This window comes from Motacilla alba, chromosome 7 (assembly GCF_015832195.1).
Source record: "Motacilla alba alba isolate MOTALB_02 chromosome 7, Motacilla_alba_V1.0_pri, whole genome shotgun sequence".
Classification (NCBI taxonomy): Eukaryota; Metazoa; Chordata; class Aves; order Passeriformes; family Motacillidae; genus Motacilla; species Motacilla alba.
This window is the reverse complement of record NC_052022.1, coordinates 30,770,616-30,791,975: the sequence shown is the minus strand read 5'-3', so window position 1 is coordinate 30,791,975 and position 21,360 is coordinate 30,770,616. Positions and strand designations below refer to the sequence as shown.

At 40.6% G+C, this 21,360-nt stretch overlaps 1 protein-coding gene across 1 annotated transcript; it reads right to left on the bottom strand.

Moving 5' to 3' along the window:
• Positions 1–3,549: 3,549 nt before the first annotated feature.
• Positions 3,550–20,016, bottom strand: SLC40A1 (solute carrier family 40 member 1). Its single transcript, XM_038142843.1, has 8 exons — positions 19,750–20,016; positions 19,461–19,528; positions 15,112–15,271; positions 14,174–14,289; positions 13,721–13,847; positions 10,482–10,724; positions 7,956–8,615; positions 3,550–6,864 (listed from the first exon to the last, which is right to left on the bottom strand). The coding sequence occupies exons 1-8, from the start codon at positions 19,787–19,789 to the stop codon at positions 6,545–6,547; spliced, it is 1,734 nt and encodes a 577-aa protein (XP_037998771.1). The 5' UTR covers positions 19,790–20,016; the 3' UTR covers positions 3,550–6,544.
• Between the last annotated feature and the right edge of the window lie 1,344 nt (positions 20,017–21,360).

Below are 21,360 nucleotides of genomic sequence, written 5' to 3'. Positions count from 1 at the left end.
TTCAAGACAGATACAAAGGAAAAATTGGATGCAAGTCTCCATTTTTTTTCAATTTCAAAGAGAACAGTATCCTGTATGATTCAACTTATGAAGCATATATGCTACAGATCCCATTCCCATTTATTTTTCCACACTTACCTATGTTTTCTCTTTGTTATGCTATAACCTCACAATTACTTTCTACAACGGTGGATACCCATTCCCTACTCAGTACTCAAGGAGTCAGTTGGTTGTGCCTAAATGTAGGGCCTTGCATTGAATTTCATCTTATATTTTTCTGGACGACTTCATCAGTTTGTTACAGTGTGCTGTTGGCAATAGACATACTGACATTTTAGACAGGACATATTTTTACCCACTTTTTTCCAAGGACATAGAACTTACTCAATCACACTGCTCTCTGCCACCTCCTTCACTTCCTGACAAACAGCTTTTGAACCACTAGGTTAATTCCATCCAAATATGATGAAAGGTCTCAAAGTTTGATTCAGCAAGCGGGCAGAGGAGAGGCCTGGGACTGTTTGGGCTCCCCAAGGTCTTTGGCAGAGCACAGGCCTGCCAGGTGCTGTTTGTCCTGTCAGCTGGTCCATCCCTCCCTCGGAGCGCTCACGGGTCCCGCGCACACGTGGCACTGCCCAGGATCAGGATGGGAGCATGGGCCCAGCTTTGCCCTGTGGCACTGCCCAGGATCAGGATGGGAGCACAGCTTTGCCCTGTGGCACTGCCCAGGATCAGGATGGGAGCATGGGCCCAGCTTTGCCCTGTGGCACTGCCCAGGATCAGGATGGGAGCACAGCTTTGCCCTGTGGCACTGCCCAGGATCAGGATGGGAGCACAGCTTTGCCCTGTGGCACTGCCCAGGATCAGGATGGGAGCACAGCTTTGCCCTGTGGCACTGCCCAGGATCAGGATGGGAGCATGGGCCCAGCTTTGCCCTGTGGCACTGCCCAGGATCAGGATGGGAGCACAGCTTTGCCCACTGTCAGGATGGGAGCACTGCCCTGTGGCACTGCCCAGGATCAGGATGGGAGCATGGGCCCAGCTTTGCCCTGTGGCACTGCCCAGGATCAGGATGGGAGCACAGCTTTGCTCTGTGGCACTGCCCAGGATCAGGATGGGAGCATGGGCACAGCTTTGCCCTGTGGCACTGCCCAGGATCAGGATGGGAGCACAGCTTTGCCCTGTGGCACTGCCCAGGATCAGGATGGGAGCACAGCTTTGCCCTGTGGCACTGCCCAGGATCAGAGCACGGGCTTTGCTCTGCCCACAGACCAGGGGAGGGGCAGCGCTGCGGGACCACCTCGTGGAAGGGACAGGATGCCACAGGCAGGGGCAGGAGCTCAGCTACTGCAGCTGGCACGGGCCAAGGACACGCAGAGAGAGAAACCCACGCTTCGCTGGTGGTGCTGCTCAAGGCAGACTCTCCCTCAGACTCGAGTCCAGTGGCACTGGGATGAGGATACCCTGTTATGTTGTCTCCCTCCTGACTGACATGAACAATGACTTACCATGAAAAAGTTGGGGTGTTTTGTGAGGCACTCTTGAACATGTGTTTTGCTGTTCTGGGTGGGGTTTTTTGATCCTAATGAGTTATGCTTAGATATCTACTGTACCTTCTCTTTCCCTTATCAGCCAAAGGAAGGGACTCAGATTTTGTAAATGTAAGTTGCCTTACATTTTATACAAAGGATTAAGAGCTCTTAACTCTGCATGTGTGAAAACAGATTGCTCCATCACCCTATACCAAGAGTAAAAAGCACACAGTTGCATGCTTCCCTTGTGACCACAAGGGAAATAAAGTTTAACTAGAAAGATATATTGACCCACACAAGGACAAGCTGAAGTATTTGAAAAAGCATTATTGAGCAGCATGCACTTTGTCCATACTGCCTGCAAGCCTTTAAGCAAATATCCTTGTTCAGTTTTTCTGCCTTTCAGAGGGGCCAAATGGTGTCTTTTTAAAAGCAGAAGCTGAAGGCATAGTCTTATTCCAGGAATAAAATACTTTTTATAATACCATGCAGTTAAAGCACCCACAAGCAGGAAAGAGAATGTGTAACTACAGAGGGCAAGACATGAAAGGACTATAATACTTACTACTAACTTGTCTAGTATTAAGTACTTGAGAAAGACATGAATGCAAAGTACAGCACAATATTCCTGGAGAATCTGAAAGCAGGCCAGCCTTGAGGCAGATAGAAAGGCATTACCACCTCCAGAGTGCTAGATTCAGAAAAGCTACACTAGCTGCACTCTTCCCTAGCAGAAACTGTTTTACTCTGATTCCTAGGACATCCACCATCTACTTTACAGAAGCAATACAGAAGTGACTGCAGTATTTTAAAATTACTAGATATGAACCTACTTACTCCCTTGGAATTTCTGAGTTAGATTTCTCACCAAAGAAACAAAACAGTTTAAAGCGAAAGGTCTGAGTTCACTCTTTTTCCTTTAAGAAGATTCAACTTTCATACCCCATTACCAGCGCTCACTTTTTGAAAATGCTTTTGAAAACAGTTAAATATTTCAGAGGAGAGGAATACAGAACAGAATATACAACATACCTTGCCTTCCAGAGGCAGGGCTGATATCTCAACTACCTGGTAAGCCAAGTAGTGCAACAAGCAAACGAAGTGGTAGGGATCTCCAATCATTTTACCTTTGGCTGCTGAGCAGTGAATTCCTCAGGGGCTTAAAAAACGGAGAACTTTGTAAAATGTTTACAGTTGAGTAAAAAAATACCAGTGAAACCATCAAATAGTAAATTGTGAAGGGACTTCTTCAGTTTAGAGAAGTATATTCTTTACCTATTAAGTACACAATATCATTCACAAATCTTTTTCTCTGTACTTTCATATTTACAGGGGTGGATATGTATACCAACATTTTCAAATCAGTATTCTAACACTTGTCCTAATTTTAAGTGGCAGTGAAGAAGGCAAACATTAACAACTGGGGACAAACCATAAAGGTCTGTTTCTAGGAAACTCCTTAGTTGAAAGAGGAATCAGTTGAGAGAGCTCCTAGTGAACCAGTGCAACATCCTTGTAAAGGTCAATCCTTTGTGCAAACATATCCTAAACACACAAAGCCAGAAGCAGTCCTATAGGAAACATTCTGGCCTTAGTATTGAAAAGTACTTGACTACTAAACTTTGACCACTCTTTTCCCTAGAGCTCTCACCTACAGGTTGCTGCTACAGAAGGCCATCATCCCAAATTCAGTTTGGTAAAGATACATGGCAAAGTAAAATATTTTGCTTTCTGTTGTCCAGCAGGCCAAGACACAAAACTGTTCTTCTGCCAATGCAAGATCCGGGCTGAGGTTGCAAGAGCTTCATCTATTGTGTCTTAACTTAGCACCGTGGATGGTAAATAAAAATCAATTCACCAAAGAGTACCAAGGTCATTGAAAAATTTTGATATTTGTTATTTGCTTCTTCCTCAATGGTCTTTGTTTCCAGCCCATTATACAAAAAAGCTTTCTACACAGGACCCATGATAAGTGTAGCATACCCAGATACCCACAAACTGAAAAATACAGGACAAATAAGTTTTTATGCAAATTTATTAATTAGCTTTAACAATAGTAATACATAATCAATACTATGTCCAGCATAAGGTTGTATAATAAAATATTCTGGTAAGATTGATTTCTAGTGCGTACATTTTTAAGGGCGGTTTTCATCCAATTTGGACATTTTTTTAAAAAAATAAATAAATACAAGGCCAAAAATGCTTACTTAATGAAAGTCCTGCTAAGTAAGACTTCAGGCTCCACACTGCTTCAAAGCCCTGCTGAGTACAGGTGTCTGCACACATCTTGGACTCACACACAAATGGGCTGTGCTCAAGCAGCATACATTTTTTTTTGACATCCAATGCAGACCAATACACACAACTTCTCAAATTTAAGCCTCCTTGTCTTCAAACTAGCATTCACTTTTCTATTTTAGGATTGTCTTGCCTTCCAGCTGTGATGTGCACGTATGAATCCTAACCACATCATGTTTACCAAATACAAAGCTCCAGTCCTCTCCTAATAGTACGGCACTATCTAGTGGAACTATTTATGAAACAAATTGCTACTCAAATTAAACAAGACTAAATTGTTCTTGGAAAAAGGAAAAAAAAAAGCCTTTGGGAACAGGCAAGAACATGGCACGCTCCCAGCTCTATTTGTCACTTTTTTGGAGCTCTCTAGACTTGAGAAATACATCCTCTCTGGGATGGCTGGTGCTTAGTGCCACAGCATTACATTTTAGGCACCCTGGGTTCTGTGCACCGTAGACAGCACAAAAAAAAAAAAAAGCTGCATTTTCAGCTTTGTTTCCCTGATGGCCAATGAGTCCAAGGTATACTGTGGCATTCGGATGTTTTTCAAAGTGCAGTATAGAGGCATTCACTGACATTTGGACTACCTTTATTTATATATTAACATCTGGTCCCAATTTAAATTAGATGCACATGAGAAAATATATTTGGCAAATCAGAGCTATTTTATTTACTAGTGTACTTATCATATACCACATAAAACTATCCTTTGGACATATTTACTCTACAAATCTAGATAAGCTTGTTTTATTTGTCTTCTGACAAATTCTGCTGATGGCAAAATTCCCTTTTCCTTAAGTTACACTCAGGATTGAGTCACAAATTTTAAACCTACTCTAAATTACATATTTTACTTTATTATATCAAAACAAAACCCAAATGCTTGGTCAAAGTATAAACACTTATAAACCTAGTGAAAACATCCCTGAGAAGTTTTCAGCAACACAGAGTAATTATTAGGTTTGGTCCATTAGAGGAGAAAAATTGTTACATCCAGTTATTGAAAACTATGGGCCACAAGTGCATTGGTTTTACACTGGATTCACATTCATTCCATTTCACACCTCTTACAAAACATTGTATCTGAGACATAAGCCACTAGAGGTTCTGTACATACTCTGCTGGATAATATAATTGTTACAAAATCTGCGCTGACTGGCCTCGATTCAGCCCTGGTGTAACGCCTTTAATTTCAATGGAGTTCACACACTTACATTCCAGGGCTGAGTCTGGCAGCATATACGACTGGGAAGGACAGTACCTAAAATTAAAAATAAACCCCTTAAAAGTTACAGAGGACACTTTTCACAAGTTGCTGACATTATGTTTTCACATACTACTTATTCTGCAAACAAACGTTTTACCAATATTTAAATTTAGAAGTCAGACTGCCGAGCCATAAGAAAACTCAGAACACCACCAGGTTCAACTCTACTGAGAAAGCAAAAGTGCGTAGCTTCCACAAAAGTGCACGTAGGGTTAATGACTATGGAAGTACTGTGTTAGTACACATGCAGGGTAAAAAAACAAAACAAAACAAACAAAAAAAAAGAAGGCAAGAACTTCTTGAACAGAGGGGATGTATCATTTTCATTGCTCTGAAGTTGCTTTAGAGAGCCTCTCAGTCCATCATCTCATTGGTTTAGCAGTATTTTAGAACAAATTCAAAATTCATATACACATCAGATAAATGTAAGTAATCCACCTTTTGCATGAAATATTAACTATTTTCACATGCAATTGTTTTCAGAAACCCTATTAAAGCCTGATATATTGGAAAATTAACTAAAGCTGCTTGTACTCCGAGGCAAAAACTAAGTTAGCACTAGAATTTATCTTTCTGTACCAGTACTCCTGACCTTAGCACTTTCTGCTACATCAAACCCGAGCAAACCTGCCATTTGCAATTTAAAAGCCATGCTTTGTAATATTACATCAATAGCTTCTGCTAAATGAGGCTGTTTTACTCTAAGAAGTGCAACAAAAGTGTAATACAATATCTTGTACCTAACAGTATTCTAATTTGTAAGGAAACATGCAAAAAACCTGCAAAGGTGTTTCCATAAAGTTAAACCAAAACATAAAACACTATAAAGGTTTTTGGGGGGGGGGGGAAAAAAAAAATCTGTTTATTAGAAGAATCCAAAAAGGATCATATAATATTGTGAGTTAGAAGGGAACCCACAAGGACCAAAGTCCAATGTTTAGAGAGGATGTTTATACCAGTTTAAGAATAAAGGTAAGCAGAACTGTTAATGGTAAAGAAACATGGGAGAAAAACTCCAAACAATCAAATACTGTATAAAAAGTTATTCTGAAGTAACTAAAAAGAAGGACAAGACCTCATTTTACTCAATGAATACAAAAATTATCCAGAATTCATGGTAAATTGAGTATGTATAACCACTTAACCACAGTATCACTGTGGGGTCAGCCATGGAACTTGAACAGTATTTTTGTGATCAAACACCAGACTTGTGGGGAACCTTTGATACTGCAGCTGTCAAGATCCATCCAGGCTGCCCTCTGCCAAACATGAGACATTTACAGGGTCTCTGTAAAATGAATTTTCTCTCTTGGCACAGCTTCCCCAAAGAGCTAAGTTATACATTCAACTCTAGAGAAACACCTCAAACAGGGTCATAAAAGGAAGTATATGTGCTTAACCATGGTACTTGTGAAGCAAAGTTAGTGAAGAGAAGTGGATCCTTTCAGACAGTAGATGTGTTACCAGGTGGTGAACTGTCAGGGGCTGCTTTGGGATCAGGAGTGTGACAAACAAAAAGTTGTTTTCCCAAGCTTTTTTGGGCAAATCTGAAGTACATTATGTGGCCCATAGCAACAAAAGACACAGAAATAAGCACCAATAAGCCAAAAGCTTCAGGGTTTGGGGCCAAGATCACCATGATGAAGTGCAGCAAGTCAAGAAGATAATTCATGGAGTTTTGGACACCGTTTATGATGCCTCTTTCAGATTCTATGACGTTTTCTTGGAGTAACTGTGTGACAGTCAAATCGAAGGACCAAAGGCCTATGGAGAGAGAAAACAATTATCCATACTGCTGGGCTTCCCATGGCAAATTCATAACTGGCACAATTCAATTCATCCTTCCAAGCACCCACTTCTGCCAAAAATGCACAGCATAAGATATCCTCTTGTTGACCAGAATTGATTTCACACTCACAGTCAAGAGCAATTTACTTTCCTCTTACAAAAATTTCCTGACATATGTAAGCTTGATACATGAAGTTGTCTGTCACATCCTGTTCCATCATGACTATCAGGCCAATGTTTTATTTATCCTTTCCTAGTTTAAACAGCGGGCTTACAGCTATTTACAGTGTATTCATGCTAGGTGCAATCACTAAAGGTCTGCATTTAAAAAATCCACAAACATATTTTAAACTATGCAGAATACACAATAATTTCAAATGGCTGACATTAGCTTCCATACTGGTTTCGTCTGTTTATGACTCAGCTTTAGAAGCTTATCTTGCAAAAAAACTTAATAATGTGCATCAAGTATTTTCTTCCTCCAGAATTTAGCAAAAACTGCAGAAATTGAGGAGGATGATTCTACAGATGACCATTACTGTTCATTACATTTATATAGTTGACTGCCTATTCTGTTGACAGATACTAATATTATGCTAACCAACAATACGTCAAAAATTTAAGCTGTCACCCAAATCAAAGCTCCCCTTCCAAACACCAAAACAATTTAAATAATTTAGTAAACTCTGAAATGTGAAGGTTTTCATAGCAGATGTGTTTGGTGCTGTTTCCTAGTAACAAGTGGTTTCATTTGGTTGTGAACAAAAATAACTTAGAGATAAGCTTTCCAAAAAATAGGTAACAATTATCTCCAAATGTGGTAACTTTTCTCCTGTTAGTGACATAAAACATACATGGAGTTAGTACTGCAGTCTTCACCCCAGTGAAACTATCCAGGATTAGTTCATTTTTATGTGAATTATAATCAACTAGCCCCAGAAACAAGATGTAACATTCCAATTATTGCCTCTAATTCTAAAATCAACTGTATTTAGTTGACGGGCACTGTAACTTTTAGAATTAAAAGCAGATATGAAACCAAATTGTAATAGAGACAGACTACTTACCAACTCTAGCAGCAATGACTCCTGCAAACAGGAGACTAACAGAGATTAAAGGCACAGGCTCAGGACTCATCTCTGGGTCACTGTTAGCAGGAGCAATAGACCCGTTTAACAAGTTGGGCATTCCAGTTGCAAAAATCATTTCAGGTTCTGGAGATGCTATAGTAGGCAATGGTTGATTTTCAAACAGCCTGGCACTGATGTCAGCAAATGGAGAAACAGTCAAATCCATAGGACTTCCAGGCATAAACACAGAGACGGCACATAAGATCAGACAAGCAAACTGAGCAACTCCAGAAATGAGGCCCGTGCGAATGAGGCCACACTTGCGCCGCAGCCAAGTGAAAGCTACTGTTCCCATGATTCCAGTGACTGCTGAGGCACCCATGAGGAGGCTTAGCACAGAGCCACTCAGCCCCTGAGTGTATGCATAGCCTGTAGTGATACAATCGAATCCCAGAACAGTCATATAGAGAAACGCAAGGCCCATGCCTGCAAGGAACACCGGCTGGTTGTAGTACGCAACCCATCCGTCCCGGAAGGTTATGAAAGGTTCGGCAATCCGGGCAGCGCAGCCGACTTCCTTCTCCTGCTGGGGCTCAAAGCCAGCTACATCTTTCTCAATAATTAGCTGCACTCCTTCAGCAGGCTTCATGTCATTCTCTGTAAACAGAAACGGAGCTGTCAGATACACTCCTGCCTGCAAATGCACAGCATAAAGCAACAGACCATTGTTTGCTGTAAGCTCACTACTGCAGAAGTGCATCAGTCAAAATCCACTGCCAAGCTTTCTCTTAATTACCTAAATTAAAATAATTTAAAGCATTCTTAAATTCTACCTGGGGAGTAGAGATCAAGTAAAGTTTATCCCTATCAGTTTAATTAATTAAACAGTGATAGGAAAAAGCACTGCCTGCTTCTAGACTTGTGACCGAATGCCTCAGCTCCACAGAGAAATTATTTGCTTAACAAATGCCAGTGTCAGTTGGCATTTTAACACAGCTTTGTATGCTTAAAAGCACTGACTGAAAAAAGAAGAACATACTTAAACATCTGTCAGTATCTCATGACAGAAGAACCAAGGCTGAAGCCTGTCCGGAGTCAAAAGCTTTCAAAACTTGACTTAAAAAAAACCAAACAAACAACAAACCAAAACCTTATGCATTTCTACAATTCCATTCTCACTATAATAAAGGAAAAAGGCACTTCCACTGATCACAAACAAAAATCCAAAAACTCGCAGCACTATTTACACTACTAAGGAGGACAGAAATTCCACAAATGTTTGCATGCCTGAGCAGTGCTTTGACACTATTAAGTTCAAAGCTAGCTCCACATACAGCAAGTGAGACACACGAAGTACTTCAGCAACTCTTAAAAACACAAGTCTTCTAATGAACTCAGAATACTACAACAGCAAAGATTTATAAGTGTTTCCTACATACTGACAATTGCTAAATGCTTCATTCTCCAGAAGTATTTTAAGAGCCAGTTCCAAAGCTGTGGAGCCTTCTACACTCTCTTGTTCTCTAATACTCGACTGCCATCAGCATGATCCAACAGCTTACCTGACCATCTGCTACCACCATGGATCTGATGGCTGGGAAGATAGATCTCTTCAGCAGTTTTAATAACAGCTTTCTAACTCACCATATATTGAGACTAGATTGTTAGCATCTAAACAAAACCCAGCAATTTTTCACATTTCAAAAGAACCCTAAAAAAACCCAAACAAAACCCCACTACCTGTGTTACAGCTGGGGAGCTGTAACTTGAGCTTCCAGTAATGTTCATATACTGCTACCTTAAAAATGGGGAAACACTTAAGTATTTCAGCATCTGACATTTCTTCAACTTCACAATAAAATGTCTGCTTCTGAATTTAAATTTCTGATATTGAGTCTATCTAAAGTAACTTTAATATCAATTTTAGTGTTAGTTACAGTAATAGCCATAGTCATCCATACTGCAAATCCCACTTGTACTGTTTGGCCAAGCAAGCAGAGCTGAAGGCCCAAAGAGTTTATGTTTTTTCCTCCACCATCTCCTGGAGCATATAAAAATCATTAAGTCATGCCAGAATAGAAGCATGACCATCTATTCTAGAAGCTCCTGAAAGCCTGTCAGTACTATGTGTAAGCAGAGATGAGTTAGCAAGGAATAGTCTTACAGAGGCTGTAGACACTACAGAGCCAAGGACCTGGCCCAGCTCACCAGCTATAGTATAGATGGGTAGGAGTATTCCTTCTGATAAGTTTGAAGGCAGACTTTGTCTTCTCTTTATTAACCCCTTAGACTATTCATTCTTTAGCTATATTTTATGAAATTCCTCAAAAAGCTGCACAAAGTGGTGTTGCTTAGATTAGAGTCTCTGGTATCTATACCCCAAACCTGAAATCTCCAAGCTAGGAGTAGAAAGCTATGTAGCCTCAAAGCAGTGCCTGTGGAAGACAAAAGTCAACACTTGGCTTGACTGATGCAATGAATATACAGTGAATTTGAATAGTTACATTTCTGTGTTTTCAATACCTTTCTTTACGTTCAGCTGTTTCAGTTCCGACGCTTCAACTTTTGCAGATTTGTGAGCCAGAGTAGGGGTTTTCTGATAAACCTTCCAGAGCAGCAGATATTCCACACACATCGACATCAGGTTCCAGCCAGAAATGAATCCACAGCCAATCATGGGGGAGCCAAATGTCATTATCTGACCGACAGCCATTGGGGCCAAGATATTGGTCAGCTGATCAATTCTTCTTATTGTGGCATTCATATCTGTCAGAAATTATTTGACGATGAAATGACTGGTGAACACTTACAGTGAAATATTCATTGACATAATGGTGAATTGCACATGCATAAAGGTAAAGCTACAAGTCCTGCTCCAACTGTAACTGGTTCCAGAAGTAACCAGAGGCACCTTCAGACTGTTTCAATATTTAAGTTCACTGCAATCAACCAAGGTGCTTGTAAGCCAAAACCCTACTCCTGTCAGTTTTGCCTGCATGAGGCCTTCCAGGTTTAGCATGCTGGGCTCACAGTGGCAGCATAGTCCTGTTCATCATGAGATCAGGTAAAACTGCTCATCATGAGATGAGATCACTTTTACACAAAACTGATACTGTGGACTCTGAGCTCTAGCCCTGTAACACTCAAACCTAGCATGCACAGCTGCAGCAATCTCAGAAGGTAGAACTGTTTCTTGGGGAGATAGTAATCTATCTCCCGACACTGGAACATGTATTTCTTAGCCTCCTCCATTCACTTCTAATAACTGGTGGCCAAAGAACCACTGTGATAGCAGCAGAACTTTAAAATGGCTTTTACATTTCCTTGTTAAGTCACATTGGTTGATGGCAGCTGTAGGCATCCTTAGATCTTACTGAGCAAAGTCCTGAATCCTTTCTGGTCCTTTGATGTTTACAGTCAAAACAAGCAATCCATTCTCAGCACAAATGCATTTTTCATTTGCTGCTAGGGAATGCCTCACCCTCTTCAATCTTATCTACTTTACTGTCATTAAACCGTCGGGGTTCCAGTAAGTTTCCAATCAATAGTGCCATTCTTCCACTCCTACAAATTGCTAGACAGTGGTTTCACACATTAAGCCCCTTTTGGAGTACTACTGTAAAACTAGAGCTTGTGAAGGCCAAGTGAAATTCTACATCAGTATGAAGCTGCTTTATTGAATCTGTAGATAATTAGTCCTCAAAGAAACATTTGAGTTACTCTATTTGGAAGCCAATTCAATGTTAACCTAGTTTACTCTCAGTCAAATAGTTAAGTGAGATACTTACACAGAATTTGGCTTTAAAAATTTCAACCAACTAACCTTTGTTTTTTTGAGCTGAGTTATAATTCCACTCAGAAAAGGTACAAAGAGTGAGTAGGAAAACTAATCAAGGGCAACAGAAGTGAAGTTAAGGTAATTTTTTACTTCCCTATTCCACTAACTTGCATAATTAAGATTTTCTTTGAGGAAAGATAACAATGCAGAGATGGACAACAGTATTTGCTGCAAAGTCAGCGTCACCACTTTTTTTTTTTTTTACGTTAAGGAGTTTCAAATAGTCTCCAGGTTACACCATGGTTAAACAGAAAACAAGCCTGTTCAGCCTGGAAGGGATGTTTCAGATAAATCTGATGAACTAAGGTGCTTAATCCAGTGGTTGTTTTCATTCTCAATAAAGTCATAAGAGAATTCACAGTAATCTCTTGCCTGATTTCTCAGTACAAATGGTAAGTGGTCACACAATTTTGCCTGAGCTCATGAAGCAGTAAAGAGGCAGGACTGACTCCCAGGCAGCAGTTCTCTGCAGGTGTGGTCTGTGCTTTATCTCATGTGTGTTATGTGGGACAGGGATGGGGGAGATGATATGCTGAGTAAGATCTGACACAACAAGAAAATAGTTCTCATTAACCTAAGACTTAAACAGATAGCTGCTATTTTGCTACCTGTGATTCACATGTGTAAAAAAAGTTCACCCGTATTACTGCTCTACAAAAGGCATGACCCAGAAAGGCACTGCAAGGTCAAAATAAAATATTAAGGAAGATAATTTGTAGACTGGAAAATAAAAGTATTACACTTTTAATGCATCTAAGAATTAGCCTTTCCTGGATGAAATGGGTAAATAATATTCCTTCATTGGAGATAAATATCAAGTAAAAATTTCGAATACAGAATTGAAATTTCCAAAAGGACTCTGAACTTTATGGGCAATTCAGGCAGCTTTATACAAAATTAGAGTCCAGAAGTTGAAATGCTGTTTAAGCCTGAAGGTATCTAAACTATCGAGGTGAGCTATAGAGGTCTGGGTAATGTTAAACTGCTCTGTGCCTTGTTTGCAGCTCAGTATCAGTTCCTCTATCTGAGAAGGCTTAAGTCCCCTTATGGGGTTGATGCAGAGCCTACACAGCCTGACCAAATTCATCACCAAAAATGCTGCTTCCCACACTGCGTTACAACCAGAGGAGCAGCACAGCCAAAGATTGCTATACACCCTTTGGTGTACTTTGCCTTGCACATCCTCGGTGAGAGCCCAGTCTCTCACATCCCAGAAGTCATAACTGCAGTAGGATATGAATGGGAATTAACTCTCTATCCTAGCAGTATCAATGTCACTGTGCAAGTGCAAGGCACAGGGGGACAAGCAAACAAACTTTGGCCTAGAAAGTGTTTTGTCCATAGTCTGTGCTCAAAAGTACCTGATGTCAAAGGAAAGAAGAGCTTCCAATTCCAACTGAAGGGAAGTTCAGAGCTCTGAGTTAGACACCTCATGCTAGAGAAATGCAAGGTTTCAAATGTGCCTGCATGCACAGTATTACCTACTGGCAATTTCCCAATATACCTACTTAACTGTTCTGGACTTCATTCTCTTACATCTTTCTTTGATCCCTACGAGAGAAGCCCAGTTACGCAAGAGTTCTCTGTTTCGTTCCAGGGACCTAAAAATAAAGTATTGCAACACTTGGCTTGTTCAGCAAGACTAGTTTTCCTAACAGAGCTGCAGCAGGACTAAGAGGAGGGCAAAACAAGTTTGGGGATGCCTAACTGAATTGTAATCACAACAGTAATTTGTGATCTCAGTAGCTCAGTAGTCCAGAGTGAGGAAGAGCAAAATATCAGCTGCCCTTTTACTTGATGTATTCTCATAATATCTGGAACTCAAAGATGCACTGATCTCTGTAAAACTCTAATCTTAAAACAAAAATAAAATCAAGCTTGGAAAGTAAGACATGCAAGGTATTATAAAGGCAATATATTTCACCTGCCAGTTTGCTTCTGTCTTCCCCTGCAACCACAACAATCCAGTCCCTCTGAATTGTGATCGCTGTGGCAGTGCTGGCCAAATTGGCAATATTTGCTATTGTGATAACCAGGATATAGCACAATGTCTAGAGAGATGAGGGGAAAGAGTTATAATGTGAGAAAACTGATGGACATCTCCACTTCCTACACAAGCAGAAAAGACTTTTATATTTGATTCCATACATTTCAGCGTTATTCTTCACACAAAACAAGATCAAGTCTACAATTCCTGGCAGAAAACAATCATAATCTCTGTTCACCTAACAAGTGCAGTTTCATTTGCCAGTTTTGGCTCACAAAAATGTCTGTACAGATTAAAGAATTAAAGATTAAGCTAAAAATTCATCCATCTTCCATGCGTCCCAAAGTTTCTTCACAAATTAATTTCTTATTAACAAGATGAAGCACTCACAAGAAGCCATCCGTGGTATAATGTTAAGAGCTGTGTCTTAAACAAGAAGATAATCATCAGGATAACACCACACAGGATGACAGATGAATTCTGCACAATCAAGGAAGTCTGGGCCACTGTTTTAGATCAAACAAAGAACAACAGTTATGAACATAAGAATAAGCTAAGTATAGCCTTAAGGTGGACATAATTAAGGAACACACAGATTTATTAAACAGCCTTGTTTTCTTACTCTCCCCGAAAACTTAAGTGGCAAAAATATACTTTACAGTAGATTCTGAATCTTCCATTGTCATAGAGAAACAAACTAATGTCTAACAACTTTGTAGTTCTTGATTTACACTCAAAGTAGGTTTTCTCTCAAAGTCCCTCTTTAAATGATGACAGTATGCTTCAAGTAGTAAAAACCTAGCTCAAGCTTCTAAAATTCATCTTCAACCTACCATGGAAAGAATAATATTGTGAAAATTTTTGGACAGTAAAAATTCATTTAAAGAACTTGATCCCATTTTATTTTAAAACAGACTAGAGCATATATACAATATGCTTAATGCATATGCAGCCTGTTTACACTTACGTGAAAGATGTTTGTATTCAGACAAATGATAACAAAAATACAAGTGCATGTTAGTGTTTTAATGTAAATAGAATTTAGTCTGCAGTCCTTACAGTTACATAATTTTTAACTTTTGTGTTTCCATACATCTCTACACATCACATGGGTTTGGCCTGAGTAACAAACATATCATGTCTTAAAACTGTTTTCCTCCTTACTTGGAGAGCATCTCTGTATAACCATCACCACTCTGAAACCATCTGCCCTTCTTCGAAGAGATGAGCAAGCCTCATTCTCATATTTGACTTGAGGAATTAACTCTACCAGCTTCACCTTTCTAACATGAATTTGGAAGGTAAATAACCTGCTCTAGGCATCTAACCTTTGAGCCTGGAGTTCTTGTCCACCCAGTCTCCAATAAGGGCTCCCAGGAGAAGAACTGATCCCGCCACAACCAGGCCATAGACCGCAGTCAGGAGCAAGCTGTTTCCATAAAGTTCAACCAGGAATACAGACACAGCAAAATGCCACATCCGATCTCCCTTTAAGAGTAAGAGAACATACACAACATTACTGGTTGCTCTTTAGAGGTACACAGGTTCACTATTTTACTGAAGTTCTGTCAAAAGTCTGGACTAAAAGAGAGGTTTGTTACATGTTCAGAGGTGGTGCGGGGGTTTTGTGGTTGCTGGTTTCTCAGGAGGTTTGCAGATTGATACATCCTGTTCCCATTGGTTTTATCCCAGGGTCATTAGGATCATCTATCCTAATCAAGTGGATCATTACAGCTTGTAATACCACAAACCCAAAAATCCCAGATATTTTCTATTAGTATATTACTGGACAAAGTCTGTCTCCAGCCACATCCAACGAGCCTCAAAAAGCTTACACAAATTCTCTGGCACAGATCAAATATTAATAACAGATTTACCATCACTATTTAAATAACTTTTCAAGGCAGCAGTTTGCTCTTAGATGATCAAAGCTTAACTGCTGCTTATAACACAAGAATGAGTCAAGTGGAAACAAGTCATCATACAATTCAAGATAGATATGGGTAAATGTTAACTGCAGTTTCTAAAATCATTGGACTTCAGCTGTTTTTAGTGTCCAGCACTGGCATATTACTCAGAGGAGGTACAATAGCACAGCTCATTTAACCTGCTGTAAACTCACTGCTAGTTCAGCCTACTGCTAATTTAACCCAGTGCTTAAAATAAAATGCATTCATGTCCTGATAACCACTTGCTACAGATACAAAAAGGACACCCAAATTGTTAAACACATCCAAGAGAAGTCACTTTCATTCTATTCAAAACATTCTCAGGTTTGCTAATAAATACATAGAGGCTTTGGGGTTTTTTTGTCACATCCCACTTTACTTTTGAACATATCGCAGCAACACATAACAGAAAATTCTTTCTGTAACTGTTAAAAAACCAGATGAATAGAAATCATTCATACCATTCTAGGGCACACAGGTTGTTTAATAAGGGTCCCTAACATTAGTCTCCTACAAACCAAACATGAAACTGTTTTCTTCTGTTGCCTTATCTTAAATAAATAGTTGCTATGTGATACAGCAAAGAGTACAAATTTCTAAGGACCTCAAATATTCGGAAGGGCTGGGGGAGGTGTAACATAAAAGAACTTCTAAAAAACAAAGCCAGCCAAATCTAATTTACCATGTAACACAGTGATCAAAAGCTACATAAAAAGCCTACTATTTGGAGGGACAAAATAATTGCAAAGTGTGATTAGCCCTCAGTATAGTACAGACACAAAAAGCGCTTGCCTTTTAATGTTACTTGAGTTCACTGGAGTTTTCTGCAAACATTGTAACATGTAAACTTTGATACTCATTTCCTTATCACAGGCTGAAAAAAGTTATACTCCAATCACAGAAAGAAAAACTCCATCTTTTCAAATAAAAACCCCAAGGTATTTTGTATGCTTTTTTTAACTAAATCCAATGACAAATGCTACTATAAGCATGATCATCTTGTGTCTCTTCTCATATATTATAAACCATTTTTCACTCAAGAAATATCTAAAGCCTTCTGTCAATATGTTCCATTTACATTCCATGGTTAGTTAGTAGAAATATATAGAAAATACCCAGGCAATGAATCCACAGGCATATAGTTTCCCAATTCCAGCTTTCACTTAAATTTAATATGACCTCCTGAGGTGGTACTTTATAGAATTTCACTTAAAATACATAAGTGAGTTAACCCAGATAACTGTTTGTTAAGCTAGAAAAACAAGCAAAAAAATTACTTTCATATTAAGTCTGGCTTTTTTCTTTATGTTTCAGTTACTGGATTCTGACAAAATGAAAAAGGCATTTTTAAAAAAATCTAAGCATGGGCAAGTCAGTGCTGACCGATTAAAGTCACTACTGACAGCTGAAAAAACTGAATCTCACTTCAAACCCATGGAAAGGTTCATTTGACTCCAGAGACATCATGATTTTGCTGTACTCTTATCTGAGAGCCGGTGAACACTGTTCAACTTTATCCAGCACATTTACCCAGTGTATTTTGATCAGGTCAACCCACAGAGAAGATTTTTGGGAAAACCACAGCTGTCACAACCAAAAAGTATGATTTTCTTTCAAGAATTAAAACCCATAAAGAATAGGCAAAAATAAAGGAGAAGAACAATATTAGTGAATTGCAGAGCTTTGCAGCAGGTATGTCATTTCAAGCTAAGAGCTATTGAAATGTGTACAGCAAATATTGTTTACAGAAACAGGCAGATCCTTGATTACATACACTTAGTCCCACCTTAAAATGTCTCAAAATGTGGCTTTTTGAAAACTTTTAAATAGCTACAGTTGTTCAGCATCACTATCCTTTTAAAGACAGCTCCTCCCTTCCTGTAATTATAATTACCCTTGTAATCACCTTATACTGAATGTATACAATCCACGTCAGAACTGAAGCCAACAAGTTGAGGAACAGCCAGGCCACCACCTACTGCCAGCCTCCTGAGGGGCACAGATAAGGCTGGGAAGCTGGAATCAGCTGATTTCCTGGGAAACATTAGGCCTGACACCAACAAGATGAACCCAGTTCCACACTGTTCCTTCTTTATTGCTGAGGGATAGACAGCAAGAGCATAAGGTCTGGGACTCCAGTGCAGCATGCCTGGCCAGCCTATTAAGATCCCTGAGGCCAGGCACACATTCAAATACTTCACGGAGCAAGGGCCTAACAGAATCTGGACTTTGTTCAAGTCTGAGCATTTCTTTAGATGTGACATGTTTAATCATTTACAGCCTCTCTTGGCATTTGGGAATGGCATAGTAACACAGAAACCTAATCAGCTCTCTCAATTACAGCAAAACCCCATTCATCTTGGGTTTTATGTTGTGGACAGAGCCATTCTAAAACAAAGATTATGTATTACCTGGTGTTCGGAAGAGTCAGGTATTTGTTTACTGTTTCTGGTAGCAAAAACCTTCACACTACAGGAACACTAAAGCTCAGGAGATACAAAAGGTGAAGTCCTTCAGTTTTGTGAAAATAAGCTACTGCAGAATAACTTCAGTTGTTTGAGCAGATTTGGTTGGAGGTTTTTTGAGTCAAGATTTTCAGCACAAAACACACCAGGACCTGACCATGTAATATTAATATTGCTAAACAGACATCTTGTAGTCTATCATTTGTTACTTTGTGCAAGATTGTTTTCTAATTCTGCTTTGCCACCTGTACTCGGGGACTCAGAGCCGTGAAGCACTGGTCAGAGAGGAGAAAGCAGGGTTGGCCAAATCACCAGTGAGGCACTCTGTGGGCATGACTGACAAAAACTGTGGCAGGCAATAAGCCCTGACCTCTGCAGAAGCTGTTTGGCTCGCTGCTTCTTAATGTTAAGAACTGCCAAAATATTGCATTTGTTTAAACCACTCAAAGACTTCTTTCATGAAGAGAAACATCAGTACGACCTTTCAGGTTAGCAAAAGCAAGAAGCTCCAGAGTTAGGCATGGGCTGCTGTAACTGGAGATCAGCCATTTGTTCAGTACATACATCAAACCAATCCAAATGTTCCAACACAGGACCAAAACAAAGAAAATGGGGGGGGAGAGGGGGACACCTTCCATTTATTTTTGAATCAAGCCATTGTATGGAGACTTAAGATTGTGTTAAAATACATATTCTTAATTTTATTCTGTAGAACAGAATCAGACTGTCTATTTTTAGTGCGTATCTTAAGGCAGCTTTTTTTAAGTATTCTTCAAGTGACTAAAAGCTGGTACAGTAAGTTATATTAGCACAGATGGAAATAATTTCAGGAGGCAAGCCACTTTACAGAGGACAACTCCTGATGCTGTCAACAAGTTAGCTAGTGAGTGGCAGTATTGAGTCCCTTGTAAACACTCAGCATTTCCCACTAGTAAATATGAGTCCTTTCCATATAATGCTATCATGGGCTGCCTCTCATTCTGCTCCTCTATAAGGAGTCTCACTGGTTCTACAGTTATTTAAAAACATTAAAAGGTACAGAACCAGTCCCTCCAAAAATTGACCACTGCACTATTCTGCACCAAAACTACACCTACTGCAACATATCTTGTAAAGATTATGAAGACTTAACAGCAAGGTGTTGTAACAAGACCTCTACGGTGGTGTGCTAACTTGTGATGATTTTTGGAAAGCACCAATAAAGCTCAGGTAAATCATAGCTAGAATAAAATCCTACTTCTACCAGGCCAGTATTTTACTTACCCAAGTGGACAGTGCATGTCCAAGATAAAGAAGAAACTTTGCAGACGTAAAATAGGCAATCACAGATCCTAAACGAGAAATAAGAAACAGATGCTAAAGCAAATGCGGGCACATTCACCGCATTTCGGTACAGCAGGCACGGCTCGCTGCCGTGAACACCGTTCTGAGAGCGGAGGCGCCGCCGGGACACGGCGCGATCCGGTGCCCCCCACCCGCGGGGAGCCTCGCCCGGTCACCCCGCCCGCTCCGCGCCCGGGAAGCGCTCGGGAAGCGGCCCGTCCGCACTGACCGCCGCGCCGCCGGCCCTGCGGCTCCGCTGCCCGCGCCATGCCGGCCCGCTCCGCCGCTGCCCGGTGCCGAGAGAAGGGGGGGACACGCGGCTTCGCTCCGTGTTGCCTTCCCCGACTTAGCTAGCACTGTAGCTGAAGTCGGAAAGCCTTGGCCTTATGCGCCGCGGGCGGCGGGGACGCTCCGCCGCGGAGGGGCCGAGCGCCGCTCGACGCCCGGCTGGCTGCTCTGGGCTGCCGAGAGCGGCGGGCCGGGCAGCGGCGGCGCAGCGCCTTTTGTACGCGGCCGCGGCACCGCCCCCGCCCGGCCCGCCCCGGGGCGGCCCCGGCCCCGCCGCCGCCGGAGCCCGGCGGAGCAGCAGGGGCCTGGTGCCGCAGCCTCGGCTCCCGGCACCGCGGGTGGCGCCCCGGCAACCGTGAGCCCGGCTTTCCGGGCCCTTGGTGCTGCCTTGTTGTTTTCTGGCATCTTAAAAAACGTGCCGTCCTTAAATATGCAGATTGAAGAAGCTGGGGTTGTAAGAGAAGCCGCAAGTACCCCTAGCCTGTGGTTGAAACACTGCCAAAGAGAGTGCTCTCAATTCTGAGCTTCCAAGAAAAAAAAATAAAAAACCTAAACAGGGTACCAAAATTTAAGTTATTTAATTGAAATAGCTTTTCTATTCTAATGAAGGTGGTGTAGAATTGACCCAGTTGCTGCCGGCTGAGGCTCTCTGCTTCAGATGAAGCATCTTAGCTCCTGCCATAAATTTTTGCACACTATGTGACCTACTTTTGGTATTGACCACCACAAAAAACTGCATGTTTATAGAACTTAAGAAACGGTCAAAATGCACAATAAACTAGATCTTTTTCAGGCTACTATGAAAATATTTAAGAATTATCTGTCCTTATGCAGTTGAAATCATAATGATTGTTCTTGGCTGAGATTATCTCAGAGCTGAGATTATATTTTCATTGTGTAATACTGTGAAGTTCCCTCCTCTGTGTGTAAAATTGCTTTTGGCTTGGATTGTGGGGGTTTTTTGTTTGATTTTTTTTTTTGGTTGGTTGGTTTTTTCCCCCCCAAGTATATAGGCCACCCCAGAAGCAAATGCCTGACATAACAGACCAATAACCTGTCCTGGTGTTGCCACTCCTGTGATCTTGTTCAAAGTATTCTTACATTAATTATATGACTTTCTATGCATGAATCATGGATTATACTTTGCATAATGGGAACTATACCTTGGGAAAAAATAATTCAGAAATAAAATTCAATATAAACACAGGAAGCGTAAAATTGAGATATTAATGGGATTGGTTATCCTAGGTGAGTTAAGTGTTTCTTCTTATGGTATATTCCTTAACATTTTGCAGAAAATCTTTTTTCAGATTGGCTTTAAAAGCAGAGTACATTTTCTTGATGGTTTTTCTTATACAGCCTTACTGCTTAAACGTACTCCTCTTTACTAACACCTAAAAAGACAATTACTTTTCCTAAACCTTAACAATTTCATTATTATCCCATGTTAAATAAAAACCCTACAACACATCACAAGTGATATTTAGTGGTTTTGAGTCTCTTGACTGTCAATTCTTGTTCTTCTACTGACAAGGGCAGTGTATTCCACAGG

Excerpts from the sequence above, each read along its gene's own strand:
- SLC40A1 (XM_038142843.1), bottom strand. The coding sequence starts at position 19,789 with ATGGCGCGGGCAGCGGAGCCGCAGGGCCGGCGGCGCGGCG. Across the intron at positions 15,272-19,460 it reads GACATGCACTGTCCACTTGG|GGAGATCGGATGTGGCATTT; the intron begins GTAAGTAAAATA and ends TTACTCTTAAAG. Across the intron at positions 14,290-15,111 it reads CAAGAACTCCAGGCTCAAAG|TGGCCCAGACTTCCTTGATT; the intron begins GTTAGATGCCTA and ends GATCTAAAACAG.